The sequence below is a fragment of the Pseudomyrmex gracilis genome, unplaced genomic scaffold (assembly GCF_002006095.1).
Source record: "Pseudomyrmex gracilis isolate BER0280 unplaced genomic scaffold, ASM200609v1 scaffold_153, whole genome shotgun sequence".
Taxonomy (NCBI): domain Eukaryota; kingdom Metazoa; phylum Arthropoda; class Insecta; order Hymenoptera; family Formicidae; genus Pseudomyrmex; species Pseudomyrmex gracilis.
Window position 1 is genome coordinate 145,243 of NW_018020737.1, and position 18,844 is coordinate 164,086.

The following is an 18,844-nucleotide window of genomic DNA, read 5'->3' on the forward strand; positions in this document are numbered from 1 at the left end:
TATACACTCTAGGCTACTAAGTCAGAGCACGCAAAAATCTTCGGGCGTCTTATGTTTTCGGCGGATTCTGATCTTCTGTCGTCTCTCGGCTTTATACCTTTTACTTCGACTCTGTTTTTCATTTCGAATCTGTCGGTTGAGTCGCAATCGATGATCAACGAATATAGTAGAGGTGAGGACAGATAATATATTTGTCACCTCTACTGTCGCGTAAATATACAAGCTTATTATGAAAGATTCGCCGTTAATACAGAGACACGACAAAGATACGACAAACAAGATATTTAATATTTTCTCCACAAGAATATGAAATATATAATTTTGTTCCTACATATATGTATAATACACCGAAAAAATTATATTCTTGTAAGTAGAAGATTTTATACTTAAAAAATCTTCTTAAAGATTTTAGATAATATTCTTCTGAAATTAAGAATATATTCTTTATTTAAGAATATATTCTTAATTTAAGAATATAGTCTTTTTCGAGAGTGAGATATATATGTTTTTCTATAGAGGCTTTTTATATTCTAATCAGTATATATTCTTATCAATATTACTATTTAGAGGATTTTCCTCTTAAAATAAAAAACTCTTCTTGGCGCCTATTTTAGTATAAAATATACTTAAAGTAAGTGGGATATCCTCAAAATAAGAATACAATTTTTTCGGTGTATACATGCATGTTGTAGAACGATATTTCCGATGAGAAATTATACATAAACTTCATACACTGAGACTTCATGAATGATTATTACGAGGAGAATTAGGTTGATTGTGCATACATATTATATCGCTTTAATAGTTGATTAAGCGTATTCGTATGAATATTGAAATACGTTATATACTCGCTAAGTAACAATTAATTTCGGCGCGATTACGAACGCGTAATAATCACATTATCAGGCGCGTGAACACACATACCCGCAAACTTCGGGGGTGCGATTATTGAAAACATATATTAGTATATGTATATATATAGCGTTTAGAGAGAGAAAGCGGGGTCTATAACTGTAAAATATATACGAAGCGGGAATATCGTAAGAAATGCCACTTAAGATATATAAACTTGCGCGAGAGGCACTTTGCCTGATCGCGTGGCCCAACTTTTGGCTGAAGTTTTCGCGGATTATAAATTCGCGCGCGCGCGCGATCTCTCCGCTCGCTGTTGGTCGGAAGGAGAGAGGTGTGGATCGAAAAAATTTCAACAAGAACCGAAGTTGGACGCGTATCGTACGAATCGAACTTTCAGAAAACACTGTAGCCGACATTCGGGGTCGTATAACACATACAACCCGCCGGGGTTCGCGCCGGGGCAACTACCTACCCCCCTACGTACCCCCCCCCCCGAGATAAATCGCTCGGGCAAGTTTCCATTTTCATAATCCGAGAGCGATTTGCGTGGAGTTTCGCGTTGCACGTTGTCGGGCGCGTAATTTACGCGAAAAAATCCAGATGATCGACCCGTTAATTTCGTTCGCAGCTTCTCTCGCGCGGCGTAACTCACGAAGAGAGCTAAATCACTCTTTCTCGGTGGTAGGCGGTGTAAAAAAAAATTCCTCTAGTCGGCGTGCATCGTACATTTTCTTCTTGCGTTTATTTACGAAAAGGTAACAGGCCAACTGTGAAGGGAAGAAATATCCCGATATCGGAAGTTGGCAGTTAAAAACTCTCTTCTTCTTGAAACAGCGGAAGCGAAGCGGAAATCGGAATCTTAGTTTCAAAGTTTTGGAGAAGAAAAAAAGGATATTGAAATTCTGCTTGACGCACGTAGGACACTTTTTTTTTTATCGAGATCGAAATGAACAATAACATTGACTTTTGATCTCTTCTAAAAAAAAACAAAAACAAAAAAAAAAAAAAAAGACAATTCAAATCGGCTCGAATTTTTGTCGACCGAATTTACGATCGGTGTGCCTACAATTTTTATTCTCGACCATTGTTGGAATAATATAAAACAGAGAGAGAGAGGAGAGCGCGACTGCACCGGAAAGTCGTGCGGGAAAATTCGATCTGGTTTCGAAACCCCTTCGCGTTTTCCGGAAGAAGTAATCGAGGAAAGTTTAACGTTCCGGAAAAAGCGTAATATCTTAGGGGCGGCTGCTACGCTCCAACGAGAACAAAACCCGCAAGCGTCGCCTCTCAAGTACAATTCGACGGTAACGAAGCGAGCGGATGATGATCGTAGGGTTTCGTCGCGTGTATATACGCGCGGATGAAAACATTCGGGCCTTCGATATCCCGAGGGAGGGTTGGGAGCTATGGAGATACGGTCATTTTGCCGGAGAACCCGAAAGCTCTGGACTGGCTCTCTGGATCGCTCCTATATATTCGGGACAATGACCCCCGGTGTGTGTGTCGAACGTCTTACGTTTTCCTCCCCGTACCCTTCGTATCCGCCCCCTTCGATCGTCGACTTTGCTCGTTGCAGCTGATTGCGGTTCGATCTAACGGAAGCTCGATTCGAGTTAATACCGTCGCGATAATGTCACGACCCGAGTCTCTCTCTCTCTCTCTCTCTCTCTCTCTCTTTCTCTCGCTCTCCTTGCGTTAGAGAAAGCAGAAGTAAGGAGATACGGCGTCTCTTTGTATATATATCCACGTCCGCCTCTCCTTCCTCCTGTTCGCTTCTGACAATCGCGGGATCGGTTTGTGGTATCTTTCCCTCTCGTCCTCCTCCGTCTTAATTCTGCCGCTGCTCGGGTCTGTCCTTATTCCCCTTTTTTATCGCTTTTTCTTGAATATCTCGATCTCTCTCTTCTCTGTGCCTCTCATTTTCTTTTTCTTTTTCTCGATACGCTGCATTAGAGTTTTTATCTCTCTTTCATACCATTCACTCTGTCCTCTTGACTTCCTTTTCTTCCGCGATGTCCTTTCATTCCCGCGCCTCATTCGGACTCTATTCTGGTCGGGACGATCGATTCGCGAAGATGATGGGGGAAGTTTCGCCCTTGGCGAAATCACCGGCGAAGGATCGCCGCAGAATTGCCGGAGGGGCAGCGGCGACGGCGACGGCGACGGCGGCACGGGGGATAATCTCAGGGATGAAGAGAGGAGATTCGCGTCAGTTGAGCAGACGTTGAACGCTTTTACGGGGATTTTTAAAAATGTCGGATGATGACGAATAAAAACGAGTTTACGCGACGCAACTTAAAATTCCGGTCGGTACGCGAGTCGGAGGATTTTGGATTTTTTGATCGAAACGTCTTCCGGCGCCACTTGACTGTTTGTTTCGCGAATCAAATGCGATTGTGTACAACGGTGTCGCGTGTATCCGCCGCTCGAAATCAAATTGGAAGTGAAAACGTCGAAAAGTCAGTTAGAAATTAATTAAATTTCTCGTTAAAACCTTGCCAATCTTGGATGGTTATTGCGATTCGCGTTATTCCGCGTCGATATGGCGTGTATCTATGTATTTTAAACCACGCTCGTCGCTTATAAACAGAACAACTCTCTCGTGTCGTTATATTTATTATCGCGTGTAATCGCATTTAGAGCGACTATAATTATATATCTGTTATCAAATGCGCGGTTATCAAAACCGTTGTTTGCAAATGTTTGTTCCCGGAAATAAGTCACTCGATACGACATAAACTCATCCGCTATCGGAGACGACGATAAGCGCGTGGAACGAAGGTCGAGTCTCTTGATCTCTCTGGTCCGCTATCAATCGAAACGAGATTTCGCACTTATCTCCGATAATTCCGGGTACACTGCGCAAACATTATGCGATCCCCCGTAAACACCGTCTCGTTGTATGCGCGCGCACACATACATCCTGCGCGTGCAGCATCCGCAGAGTGTGGCATCCGCGCGTCGAATCCACTGTGCCAAAAATATATCACGCGCGCAATCGAGCGGGAAGAAAGTTCTTTCCACAACGATATTTTATGATTCTCTCGAAACGCGATATTACGTTACCGCGTATATATAAATGATGTATGATTCCGAAGAATGAATTCACCGTTTTGTATTATTGGTGTGGGAAGAGAAGTTTCCTCGCGCGCCGGCCGCGCGTTCAACGGTCGATCGATCGCGTTTTTTTATTTTATCACGCGGGATAATTAAATCATCTCAGAAATACGCGCGACACATTTTTTATCTTCCATAAATGTCGCGCTGGTACTCCAACGGAAATGCGACAATTATTTTGTTTACGAGTTTCGCCGTGATCCTCCCCCGACATTCTCGCGGGGGACTTTGGAATTCTAGCACCTCTCGTAGATCAACGCTTACGCCGCAACGTTGAAAAAAAAAAAAAAAACTCGCAACGGCCGCAATGTCACCCTCAACGTCGCGCGGCGTCGTCGTCGAAGCCCCTAGACTTATTGTCGCGCTGAACCGGTCGCGTGCCATCCATATATTTCCGCTTAACGCACCATCAAATGGAAGGGGGGAGAATCCGGGGGACGAATTTAATCTATTTATCGCGGTAATCCTCCCTTTCTCTTCCCTCCTTTCGCTCTTTTCTTTCATCCGGGTGCACTACTACTCGGTATACTACTTTCCGACCAACTTCCTCCAACCACTCACCCCCTCCCCCTTCGTTCTCGTGCCGCCTTCTGCAATCTCTCCTCCCCTTTTCTCTACGTGCACTGTGGGTATGTGTGTGTGTGTAATGTATATGCATATACTATACATATGCATACACGCATCTCTCATCTACCTCGTGTTACTTCATAGCGGCGGCTTGTAACTTGGGCTTTCCCGCGCCTTCGTGTGCTGCAGCGGCACAATTAGTGCGCGCCATTAGTCAGCAGCGCAGCCTTTTCCTCCTACATACAAAATTGTGTCTCGCTAAAGGCGCCTCTGTGTCTACTCGAGGGAAGAGAAAGGGTAGATAATAGGTACGTGCGCGCGCGGGGGGATGGCGAACCCTTCTCTCTCCACGGGGTTGATGTTGCGATGAGCGAGCGAGAAGTTGAGGGCGGGGGAACGATGGTTGGCGTGGCTCAAACAAATATTAGCAAGGATAAGGGAGAGAAAGAGAGAGAGAGAGAAAAAGAGAGTGGGAGAGAGAAGAGGGTGACTCCACCCCCATTACACACGGTAGCGCTTGAAAGATGCGCCAAAGTGTCTTCTTTTCCATGTGATCGTCGGGATCGTCTTTTGTTATTCAGACCTCGTGTGTGTGCCTCAGCGCGGCGTGTCGGGAGGGGGGGGGTGTCGTTATCGGTATCGGGTTGTTCCGGGTGTGCTTAAAATTTAATTTCGCGCCGGAGTGGCAGCATCGAATTCTTTAGTTGGACTTTGGAATTCGGGAGGAATTTTTGGAACGTCGGCCTCAATACGTCCGGGATCTTGTTAGAGAGACTCGAATTGGGACACGCGTGGGCGTTCGCGTTCGTGTGTACATCTTTGCTAATTTATTTAACAAAATTTCGTTGTTGCAAGAGAGATAATTTTTTCGAAAATCGCAATCGCGCGATATAATTGTTGCCTGTGTGCAAAATTGAAAGAAAGTCAACTGTATATATAAAAAAAAATAGTGTATTTAAAACAAAAGAACAAATAATTCCATTCACATTGAGTTTATTAAATAATCTCTGATTTTTCAGAACGCATCTCCGTGTGTTCAGTGACAAATAAAAATAATTGTTACGGACAAATAATTTTTTTAAAAACATTTTACACCACTTATTGTTAGACGCATTTTATCTTCTCATCGCTTGTTAGCGACCAAATTATTTTTGCTTTTTCACAGTCTTTATTTTTTTGCAATATGCAGTTAATTAATATTATTAACAATTATTACTTGATAAATCTGTGTGTTGATAAATTTGCGTTTCATTTCCGCATTTAGTATTTTAGCATGACTTCGTATTACGTAATTAATATATTACGTATGTGTAATTTCATCACAGAAATATTCACAATTAAGAGATAAAAGACAATATATCGCTAAATCTGTTATTTACAGTGAAAGTATATTATTTGCATATTGCATTTAAATTTTTTAATAATAATAACTGCGCATAAATTATTTCCAATCCTTTATCAAAACGCGCGCGAATCAATGACGATTTCGCGCGAATAACAAAAGAGGAGGTCACACGTATCTCTTTTTGTTAAATAACAAAAATAATACATCGATAAAAAGAACAAAGCAAACACAAGAGAGAAATGCAGAAAGATAGTTGGTTATCGAGCATATAATCAGCAAGCGATTGGTTTTACAATATCCGAATCGGAAATTTGTAAATATACAATAGCAAAAGGTATATTTTTACACCGCATATGCGGACTCCTGTATTTTTACTCTATTTTTTCGCGATAAAAATCAGTTAGAGTAAATATCAATGCGCGGATTATATCCAGGACGCTTGTTCCTTGTATCGGTTATATTGTCAGTTTTGTTTTGTGTAATATATCTAAAATCCTACGTGAATTTGATCTCGAACAAATATAAACAGAGTGCGCGGCACTCTGTTGTTGTGACACGCGAGAAAATTTTGGCGCCAAGAGCAAAAAACGCGTGCGAACATATGTGTTAATCGTTAAGGCGGGCGGCAAATACGGAACGAATTCGCGTGTTCTCCTAAAAGCGTGTGAGATGTACGATGAAAAGCTTGTTTCGAAAGTGTATTTGAGGCGCCTTTCCGCGGAGCTGGACGTTAAACTCTATTGTGAGGCGCCGCACAAGAGGTCGTCCCTGCCTTTTTCCCCGCCAACATAGAAAATAATGGCCGGTAAAGGCGCCACTATGTCTACCGTTAAGGAAAAGCCGCCGCGCGGACCGGCGAGGGGTAATACGCACATGCACCTTTTTCAAGCCGAGACGACAGGAAGAGAGACCGCAGTATATATCACGCACGTCGGAATACGCCTGAGAAAAAGAATTTGCGCTATCGCACCACCGATATTATCTGAAAATATAGTCGACCGCGCGCGTCTTCGAATTTCCAACTCTCTCTCTCTTCGTTCTTCGAGAACTATAATATTTTCTTATTTTTTTTCTGCTTTGCTTTAGTAGCGAAAAATAACGATTACGTTTTGTCTCTTTTTTATTGTTTATTATTTTATTTTATTTTACTAGCCACAGGCGCGCGTTACGCGCACGCGCTATTATTGTTTTTATTTTAACGTGTCTCAGTGAACACAACCTGTCGTCGCGATGACAGCTAGTATATATGTCTTACAAACTATATAATACATATTAGAAAGAGGTCAGAAATAACGTATGAAAATCAAGATGAAAAAAATAGTAAGAAGAAGAAGTGGGAAAACAACACGTAACGAAAGTCACGTGACAGGGAAAAGAGTAAAAAAGAGAATATTATATATAACATATAATACACACACACACATATATATGTATATATATATATATACTGTAATTAAAATTATTGACCCCAAGGTCGCGCGGCCGAGGTCAGTGACCCCGCGAAGGCCGCGCGGCGGGGTCAGTAACCCCGCCGCGGTCACGCGACCGAGGTCAGTAACCTCCCCCTCCCCTACCAAGGTCGCGCGACCGGGTCAGTGACCCCGCCAAGGCCGCGCGGCCGGGGTCAGTAACCCCGCCGCGGTCACGCGACCGAGGTCAGTGATCTTACTGTAGTATGTGTATAATATATATAACACAATATAAAGTATAATATTATAATATATAATAAATTCTATGTATATAATATTATTTAGTGTTATATATAATATAAATTAACAGTCACGTTACTTTAGCCACATGTTGTTTTTCTACTCTTTTCCGTCGCGTGACTTTACTTCAGTCACGGTTTTAATTTTTTCCACGTGTACGACGCGAACTGTCAAAATCGCTTTTCCGTCATTATTTACTACTCTCTCGATCTTACCGATTCGATTCGACTCGATCAGCCAACCAATTAATCGGCAACGTGGAAAAGAGGCAATAGATGCGATATGTTCGACTCAAAAACGCGCACTTTGCGGTACACATGAATTTTTTTTATGAGGGATTACACTCTGTGTCAGTGTTTAAATATAATTTTTTTTGTATCCAATATAAAAGTAATTTAATGAAGAGAGAAATCGGAGAGAGACGGAAATATTCTAATGACTTTGCGGCGAATGTTCTCTCGGGCGTTTGGTTTGATTCTTACTAACCCCGATTCGACGTCTGAATGGAGCTTTAAAAATCAGTCGACAATAAAGAAACACTATATATATATATATATGTACATGCTATATATATATGTACACGGCGCGAAAGAGAGAGAGAGAGAGAGAGAGAGAGAGAGAGAGAGAGAGAGAGAGCCCTCGAGGTACTCGTTTTCGAGACACTGAAATTCAGAAAGATCCATCAGGCAGAAGAGTACTCCCTTTATGATTGCACATTGTGCAGCGCCGCAAGACGACACCTGCACCATTCATAAAGGCCGGATTACTTGGCTATGCACACGTCGTAAGAGTATTAACTTCGCTCTGCCGCTCTATACAACACACGTACACATGCGCGCGTATATACAGGGTGTTCCAAGATCCGGTAAATGTTTAATTCCGCAGCTTCTCGGCTTTAAACGAACAAATCTGGAAACATCAAAGCAGATGAAGTTCGCGCTCGAGACACAACATCTCGAGAAAATCGTCGACTGAATTTCATCATCGATCCATATTTTTTGTTTGTTCCATCATTATCGACTCGCATTTGAATCCGAAGAGAAATTCAAACAAGATGGAAATTTTTTTTTTTTTCCACACAATTTGCGTCGAGCAAACTTTTCCTGTTGTTTTCGATTAAATCGACAGATCGACTTCGGAAATTTTTTTTTTTATCGAATTTTGAAACAACATTTGATTCAAAAATTAATCAAATAATCTGTGAAATCTCGTTCTCATTTTCCGATTTCAAAACATCCTGTACATCGACTGGCCCGAGGGCCAAAGAAGCATTCAGAGAACTCGTTATTGCTAGTTGATGCGTGATTATGGTTTTGTGTGTGTGTGTGTGTGTGCGTGTGTTTCTGTCAGTCGATGCGAACAGCTCGTTTTCCGGACGAGTGTATGTCAGAATTTCGCCGCCGTGTATGGGTTCGCAGTTTAAATGTTCGTTAGGGAGGCATCAAGCGCGAGCGTAGGAGTGCACCCTCTCGCGCGTTCTCAAGCATCTTCGTGTCAGCTCGCGCGAGCGCGCGATGATGGCGCCTCGCAACGCAATGCGAAGTAACGAGTCTCGAGTGCCGCTCTTCAAACCTCCCGTTCCCGAAGTGGAAACGGCTTTTGAAGCACCTGAAACACTTTCCTGCGCGCGCTATTTATGCCCGAGCCGGGTGTCGTGTTTACTTTAAGCTCAGTCGGTCCTTGTCGAACCGCAGGAATTGCGTCAAATACGACTAAGCGCACGGCGTGTTTTTTTTTATTTGCAGTCTCGGTTTCCAAATTTTTCTTGTAATTTTTTTTGCACGAAAAAAAAAAAATTAACTTATTTCTTCGATTTTTGCTGAAAATATCGGCTCCGTGTCGTCTTTCAAGCGTGCGGTAGGGGGTACAGATGATTTAACGACGATCAGAGAGAGAGAGAGAGAGAGAGAGTTTCTCCGGAAGAAAAATCGTGCGCGAAATGCAACGCGCGCGACCCGCGTGCATTTCGCGCAACGGGCACGAATTCGATTCCTTTCGCAAAATTGAAAAATCGCTCGGTTTTAGAGTATCGCGGCTACTAGAAATTAAATTAGAAAAAGAGAGCGCCCCGCGCGCGGATCGTGCATGCACACGTTCTATTGTTTCGCTCGCGAACACCCGATTGCATATACGTGCATATGTAGTGTATTCTCTTTCCCTCTCCGGAGAGGGCTCGTGCGCTGTGTTTCTCTGGCCCCGCACAGTTTATGTTAACGTATCGCGCTGTTCCGCGCGTGTTTATATCGTATATTCAAGTAGTTGCCAAGTAATACTAGAATTTTGTATAAAAGCGCGGCACGGATGTACGAACGCAAAGCGTCTGAAAATCTTACGCCCTAAGTAGAGAGGATGCTGCGCGCAAGAGGATTACACGCGCGCCCTTTTATTATCCTCGAGCTACACGTTTTCATTAATTTTCTCGCTTCATTAAAGACCAAAACGCACGCGGCGCGATTGTTAAATTAAACCTTATCTCTTGTTCCGATTTGTCTTTTCTCCCTGCGAGTTTAGAGAGAATCTCGGATCGCGTGCGCGTTACGCAGGCATCATCGTTACAAATTGGTTTGAGATAATTTTGCGTCGCAATTTTCCAAGCTTTGTTCGCGCGACGCACCTCGAAACACGCAATATTGCACATTTTCGCAAGGACGCGACGTTTCCTCGCTATATGTGTATTTTTCAATGTCATTCGGAAATATGTTGTGCATTCTCGCGCGCGTCATTAATATTAAAACGTTTCATTCACATTATAGCGCACGTAACCCGCCGCACGACTCCGCGACGTTGCTTGAAACTATAAATATTGTAGACGTTATACCGCTTCGCAACATAATCCTCTCGTTGTGCGGCTGGCACTATTTATAATACATGGACGAACTGTGTCGCGGTGTTACACGGACTGGGGGCGCGTATTATACGTTGCGCGGGTCACTTTGCTTCGGGAGGTAAATAAAGGATCGAGAACCGTCCATTATTGCTAATTTGTAAGCTGAAAATCGTCGCTGCTGATGTCCTTCATATATTAATGCTCGAACCTCTCTCGGCTCAAGTTGCGGTCGCATTAATAATTTTATTGCGATATTGTTTGGCGATTCGTTTTAATAATACACACGCAATATTGCTATATAATGCAACACGCGGTCATATTGTGCGCACGAGCGATATTGTAAGCAATTAACAATACGCACAGTTATTATGCGCAATGCTATTGCACGCAAAAGTTGGATTTTCATAGTCGAGTGAATTTTAAAAAAGAATTATTTTTACGCACACACGTAAATAAAACGACAAAATGTATTTTAACGAAATTAAAAAAAAAAATTCTAAACGAAATGAAAAAAAAAAACATTCTCAATCGTCTTAAAATCGTCGCGTTAATTTTACGTCTGACTTATTTTTTTGTATTTCTTGTTTTAGCGTGTATTTATATTTTAAGAACCAAATTGGAATATTATTAAATTCAAAGGTGTGAGAAATATAAATTTAGTCTCGTAAATTTTCTGCAAAGTGCGCGATAAAATCGAAATTGCGAATATTTCCCGAGGAAAATTTAGAATCGCGAGAAGAGAGAAGAGAGAGAGAGAGAGAGAAATGATTCTGAGAATTGAATAAGCGCGCGGAATGACACGAACTTGGCGAAAAGTTCGGAGAGTGAATTCGCGCGCATCTTTGCGAGCGCGAGATTATGACAAGCTGTTGCGTCGCGCCGCGCGCAAGAGAACGTCGCGTCGTAAATCCTTTTCCCCTTCCCCTGCTGTTGCTGCGCTGTGTGTTGCGGTGTGTTCTTACACACCGCAAATTCGTGACAGTTAGTGACAGAAAGTTCGCTCTGTTATTTGAATAAAATTTGAGTCACGCCGCCTGTGTAACGGAGGGGGAGGGGGGGGCCGGCTTTGCTATATGCGCTTGTCGTGCCGCCCGCGGCAAATCTTGCTCTCTGTTATTTGCATCACACTGCGCGTTGCAGCGCGGCTCTAGACGAGAGTCTACAGTTGACGTAAACTTTGCGTCACATCGCAAATTGCAACATTTCCTCCCTTTTATGTTAATTGTGATAATAATTCCCGCGTCTTTACACGGGCGCGGATCACAAGGCGCACAGTGAGAATTATTGTTTTGCCTTTTGTAAATAAGACGAACGATTCCGAACAGCGAACAACCGAGTTTCTTCGACGCGAATAATTTCGTCGTATAATATATAAACGTGGTAACGCGTCTCTCCCTTTGTACGGTGAGATGCAGCGGCGCGCGTGCAAGCAGTTTTCGACGACGTTCCGACGCCTCATATCGTTATTTCGGTGTTTTCAAGTTAGCTCGCGTAGTCGCGTAGTCTTACGTTAGAATTAGAAAAGTTTAATCGAAACTATAGAACGTAGGGGGGAACTTGTCGTTCGGGAAAAAACTTCGGGACGCGCGTGATGACCATAGCAAATTTGGCCGAAGATGTTTCGGCCAGCTGTCGTTCTTCCGCCGGAGAGTTTCGCAGGACATTGAAAGAGAAGCGAATTGTTTTTTCGACTCTGCGTGAGAAGAAAATCAATCTCTCCTCTTTCGAGATGCGCTCGCGTCTCGTCGCTACGATATGTGTTGCGCGATACGTGTGTTTGATATAACAGACGTGTTGTCTCGAGCGCAACCGCGATCTTTAATTAGAAATTGAATTGAAAGACGTCAATGAAAACTAAGAGCTAAGAGATGTAGGTTTTTTTTTTCTTCTTCTTCTTCTTTTATAGTCTCATGTGCGAACGAGAACGTGTAATTGCTCGACGGGAATTGCTTCTTTTATTTTTTCACAATTTATTAAATTCATACATGGAAGAGAGCTTTCCAACCTTTTTAACGTAGAACGGGTAGTTAGTAATAATGTTATAAAACAAAGTCAAGTGTCGAGCATTCGAGCAGAGGCTGTATCATTAGACACAACACAAAGGATTCGCGTTACACTTCGCTTCGTAAAACTGCATCTAGCAGTTGGATTTTAATGAAAACTAACATAAAAGACTGTGTTTTAATGAATATATCCATCTTGTATTATTTAATTGCAACAAAAGCGATTCTCACGACTGTTTTTAATAATTAAACATCTTTTCTCGTGCGTATAATGTGTGTGTAGTGTACGTGTTTGTGTGCGTGAATTGGAATGTTTTTTTTTTTTTTTTATTTACGCACGACGCGTGCGTTCCGCGCTTTTACATGTTTTCATTCAATTACTTGTAATTTTCCAGATTAACAGTCTCAGTAATTAACTTTTTAAAAAGCCGGCATTTTTTTCTTGAAATCTTTGTAGAATTGATATCCTAGTTTTGTTAACATGTACGTTGTATATTTTATGCAAATTTATGAAGTTGACACTACAGTGGCTGCCGGTCCTTTGAGCGAATATTTTATTTAAAGAAAAAATCCATTTCTATAAAATATTCATTCACACAAAATAATTTCGTTAATAACGTCTTCGGTGTCTGTTATTTATCAGATTGTTATTTACCAAAAATTTTTTATTAAACCGCGACTTTTCATTAAAATGCGTTTGTTGAAATGACAAAATTAGCTTCAAAAATCAAATCAAATTGTGAAAAAACATAATGCGACAATTATGTGAGACGCGCGTCTCTCTAACGGCCTCGGGGAAGAGAGGACAATATCGCAATTCTTCATCTGTCGCGCGCGCAACAAGAAGCGGCGTGCAACCGCCAAGAAGAGACGGTCAGAGGTGTTTTGTTTTAACCGCGTCATTAGATAAAATACTAACCCACGTGATGTATTGTATATATACATTATTATGTATATATACAGCGAGTACTATATATTTATAGTACTCGCTGCTGTACAAAATGACAACCGCTCGCCGGTTAATCCGCCAGGTTAAAGCGAAACCCCCGTCTCCGCCGCGGGCGCAGGAAAATTGAAAAGAGAGACATCGCGACGGTTGTGAATGCAGTTTGCTCTCCCGGTCGCGAAATTACACTCGCTCGACTTCATTCGGGACACAATGGCGACAAAGCGGCGGCGGCGGCGGCAACGATAGCGATGGCACGCGAGTCTCGATGCGGGTGGCAAAGCTTAAAAAAAAAAAATTAGTTACCGAAGTTGCCGCCACAAGACCGCGATTCTACACGGACGGAGAAATTAACTCAGAAATCTCGATTTAAGATACGTTGGAGTAAATTTTTTTATTTCACATCGCACTGATAATAAACGACTGATGTTAACGTCTGATGCGCAAATACGACGGCGCGGTTGTTATATTATTATTCGCACGGTTTTTTTGATTTGTCGTGTGAAAAATTTTTGCCGACGACGCAAAGCAACGCCGCGCGGAATTTCACACGAAATGTGCAATACGTTGGAAAATAGCAAGCGAGAACTCGCGAATATTAGCGGTGTCTATAAATTCCAAACTTTGTAATGTAATTCAAAACGGGACAAATGTAAGTTACTCCGACGTGGAGTGATGTATTATTAAGCGTCAGGTGCGATATAATTTATGGCCCCCGCGTGGTTCTTACGCTACGCGCGCGGCGGCGCGCGTTTGCGAAATTTGTTCGCACCTTCCTTTTTCGCATGTTATTAGCGAGGAGTGGCGAAGTGAATTTCCTTCGGCCATGAATACGAAAATAGGGATAGGAATATAAAATTTTTTTACACGAGAGTGCGCACGCACTCAGCTTTTTGTGTACAAACGAGTTTTCGCCGGCGTCTCTCGTTATTCGTCGGTGTGTCGTTTTTTGTCCGAACCTGACGCTGTGCGCGCGCGCACAGCCTCTAACTCGCGCGCGCGAACAAGTTTCCGCCCGCGCGATTAATGTCTATAGCCGAATTTATTTGCCGAACAACTTGACTGCAGTCGTAAATAACACGTTGTACCATCCCCTGCTTTCGCCGCGGTAAGTACAAATGTTTCGCGGCGCCTCTAGCCGCGCGCGCCACGCTTCCTTGGCACAATAGCCTTGAATTTCTCTTTATCTCGTTTCTTGATGTTTCGGCTGAAGGGGATATTTAAGTTGCTTCGTTAAAAACTTTTGGATTTACCCGCAACTGTAAAACGGTTTCCTCGCGAGCGAGCGCGCGAGCGCGCGCGCGGGAAGGAGCGCAGCGGAGATACAACGCGGTTGAAATACTCGGAGAAAACTTCAAGATTGAGTTCGTTACGCGACAAAGGCGTCGAGCCTTCGTTTCGGAAATGAGGTGGGAGAGAGAGAGAGAGAGAGAGAGCTTTGAATTAAAATCGGGAAATCGCGTACACTTTGCTCTCCGGAGATATCAATTCGCGAGAAGCAGCTCGAAAACGAATCGAAGGAAAAACGAGTGTGTTTTCTTCAAACAGATCGAAGGATATACACGTGGATTCGGATGCTTCATCTCGTTCTCCGGATCTCTCTCTCTCGAGAGAGAGATCGGCTTCTGCTCACGCGTTTTAATTAAAACTTGCCCCGGCTCGCGAAAGAAACTTTGATCGATTGCAAAAAGCGGATTACTTAATTCTGTAGAAAAACGAATATAAAGGAGGACCTCCTCGTCCTCCTGTCGGACGAAATCTCCTTCCCTTTTACATCCGCGCGGATGAGCACGTCTCGGGAGGGGTTCTTCTTCCTCTCCTCCGCCCTCCTCTCTTTTTCCGCTTTCACCGTCCGTCAGGAAAGTTACAGCTGACAGAGAAGAGATATCCAAGCTCCGGAATATCCGAATCAAACCCGACGGAACAAAGGCGGGAACAAAAAATGCGGCGAGAAGTTTCTGCGGCCGCAACTGCGCCACATTGCGCCCGCCCGTTACGCGGGTGTCGCGGAGTCGAATTTATCCGCGGGTTAAAGCCGTAAAATCGGCTCCAAAGCGCGCGGCGGCGGCGGCGGCAGAAGCGGCGACGGCGGCGGTGGGTCTCGAAACTGGCGAAATCGTATTACCCGATGAATATGCAGCGCGATTTTGCGGCCGAAAGTTTTCAGTCGTCGCGCGCTTGTAACTCGCCGCTCGCTGTTTCTGCTTCCGCGCTTCCGGAAGCTAGTCCTAGAGTCTCTCTCTCTCCCTCCCCGCACTCCCGACAACCGAATTCTCAGAACCGTATTCTAATTAGGACAAAAAGAGCGGAATACATCACGCGGCTGTTCCCCGAATCACAATCCGTGCCCCGAAATTCCGTTCGGGCTCTTCTTAATTGGCCTCCTTCGTCGTCGCTATACCGGGCCGCGCGCCTGTTATATACGCGGGCAAGAAATCATTCGGAGATACGCGACCGGAAATTAATTAAGAATCACACGTGAGCTCGAGCGACGATTAAGTCGTATCATTAATTGTGCGATCGGAGTCAGTGGGTTAGTCGGTTTTTTTTTTTTTTTTTTTTTTCTGAAAAGGTCGACGACTTTTGACACTTTTCATTTTATATTTTCAACGGCAATTCATTTATTTATTTATTTATTTATTTATTTTTTCACACAATCGTTAATCACGTTCTCTCAGTGACAAAGAAGGGAAACAGAAAAAAATTTCACGCTCTATTTGTTTGGTATTGTCGGTATTATTATTTTTAGAAATTTAACCGAGAGTACGGAATTAGATTTCTGGATTTGATCCGTTCGGATAACGACACGCGCTCGCGAATAATTCGCTTTCCTCGGAACATAATTTGATTTCTCTATCGGTGCTAAATGTACTCTCGTTACCCAATTTCCCGATCGAGCTATCGCTTCGAATTACTATCTAATTCGTTATGGCCGATAAAATCTATCGTCGCACCGTTTCCGGCGAAAACAAAATCGCGAAAATATCATAGCTCGACGTGACAATGTCGAGATGATGTCGTCAAAAACTCATCGAAATAAAACACCTGGAATATCACCGCAAGGATCGATTGCGTTTTCGTGCTCTTTTTCTTTTTTTTTGTATTTTTTTTTTTTTTTTTTTCTAAATATACGGAAACGACGTGAAAAAAACAGCGGAAGTATTTAAATCGTTAAAATTAATTAATATTCTAGTATCTGAATTTGTGATAACAATTCTTGTTTGTTATTCCGCATATAAACATCTGTCTCTTACTTAGATTTTTGTATTTTTATAGTTGCGTTTGTTTCCGCTTGTTTGCGTCAAAGTAACAAACATTGAAGGTAACGCATTTACGTTCGCACATTTCGCCGAGAGAAACGCGCGCCGGCGAAAGAAAATTCTTTACGAGAACGGGCGCGGCTTAGCGAGAGCGCATCTCTCGTCGAGGCGTGACCGACCGAAAATTATCGAGAAAACTAGAATTTCCCGGTTGGCCATGAGACGTCGTAACGATATAACGTGTATAGCGCCGGGGAAAACGAGTTGAATAGCTTGTTCAAGGATTTCTGCCTGGCAGTATGCAGCTGCAGCTCCCTGTCGTAACCTACCTACCTACCTACCTATCTTACCTGTTCTTATACCCTTCTCCGTCGTCGTCGCTCCTCTCATTCTTGTTGTTTCGTATAGTCCGTGTCTTTTAACGCTGCCTCGAGGCTACGAGCTCTCCGGTCGGTTTCAACACGGGGGGGGACTGGAGAGAGAACCCGACCGAGTCACGGCAAGCGACATTTGATTTTTGTTAAAAACGAACGCGGATAATAACGTCCCATAATTAGAATTGCGGTTGACCTTTTCTCTCGTGATTTTTGCCTTTTTTTTTTTCTTCTTCTTTTACATTCAATGCTCTATTTTCCGTTCGCGAGCTTTTGTACGCGCGGTCAAGAGGGTCTCTCTCCGCCTCTCTTCTTCTCGTTTTCGTTTGCTTATTTGTGAACTTTTTCACGGCGGTGGTCCCAATTTGCTACGCGTCTCTAATTTCAACGTTACATCACGTCGACCTTTAAAAAAAACGCGATAAACATTCCAGTACCGATATCTAGTCTAACTCTGTCTTTCTCCAACTTTTTTTTGCGGGTTAAAATTCTCTACTCGTGAACCTTTGCGTGGTTCTATTTTTTTAAACTGCAAAATCCGATTAAAAAACCTGTTTGCCGTCTTGGCAAAAAAAAAAAATAAAAGAGAAACTCCGCAGTTTGAGCGCGGGGAAAAATTATTTATTACTCATCTCTTCCTTATCGGAGAGAGGAAGTAGTCGTATATGTATAAGATGAGCGGATATGACTTTGATGCATATCTGAGGGAAGCTGAATGTACTCCCGATGTCGGGATCGAAGTCAGGAAATGTGGGGGGGCCCCTCCCTCTCTTGCCGCCAGCGCAAAGATCGTTATTCGTCAATGCATTTCAATGTAAAGAATAATAATACGGTATGTTATCCTCCCGGACTGCATAATAATGCGCGCGCCCGAAGAACGAAGAGAGTGAGAAAAAAAGGAGAGAGAGAGAGAGAGGAAGGTACTACGTCGTCATTATTATCACGGCGAACGTTGTCGGATTAAAATTCAACCGCTCTTGCGGGCGTGCGCACTATATTCATTTATTCTCATTTCTCTCTCGTCGGAATCGCGACAATTCAAAGAGATTTAACGTCGCGTTACACTTAATACCGTTCGCGTACGGCTTTACGCGAGATATAATAAATTATATCGTAAAAGTCGACTCTTTAAACATTAAAGAGCGACTTTTACATTTTTTCGCGCGGATCCGGCTCTAAATCTGCCGAACCGGGCCGGTAACTCGTGAAATTACTGCGGTTCGAAGGAATTATTAAATCTCGCGCGAGGCCTTTTTCTCGCGCAAAAAACTGCGCGAGAGAACGGCGGGACGTTGTGAATCGATACGATTGCTTTCTCTCTGTCTCTCTCTCTCTCTCTCTCTCTCCTTCTTCTTGTGAAAGGCAAAGGGATTAAGATCTGTTTAAATCATTTCGATTTTCGTACAAGAGCATTAATCTTCGGTCGACCGCTAATCGGATTTTGCTACACAAACTTGCGTACTTCATGGTATACGTGACGCCAAGTCGACCGGAGGAGGACGACGAGTAAGCAGAGATACCTATAATGTTTGCTTCGATCTTGCTTGTTTCAGAGACTGCTATGGTCCAGTTCTGTGGCGCATCTTGAGCTTTGCGAATTGAAAGGTCGCGACGAGGACCAGTGCCAGAACTACGTGCGAGTTTTCGGCAGACAGGGTCCCGACAAGTTTCTCGTTTGCGGCACAAATGCCTACAAGCCGATGTGCAGACAATTCACCATTCAGGTAAGTCTCGTAATAAAGCCGCGCGCGATGATTACGCGCGCGTCGATATTTCGAGATATACAAATCCGCGCGGGGGATGTGAACGAGAAGAGAGAAAATGCAAAAAAAAAAAAAAAA

At 43.2% G+C, this 18,844-nt stretch overlaps 1 protein-coding gene across 1 annotated transcript in view; it reads left to right on the forward strand.

Annotated features, from left to right (window-relative positions):
* Positions 1-18,844, forward strand: part of LOC109857270 (semaphorin-1A-like) — a 193,181-nt gene that overhangs the window by 126,775 nt on the left and 47,562 nt on the right. The window contains exon 5 of the mRNA XM_020433431.1: positions 18,557-18,727. Coding sequence (XP_020289020.1) covers positions 18,557-18,727 — 171 coding nt within the window. The remainder of the gene's footprint in view (positions 1-18,556; positions 18,728-18,844) is intronic.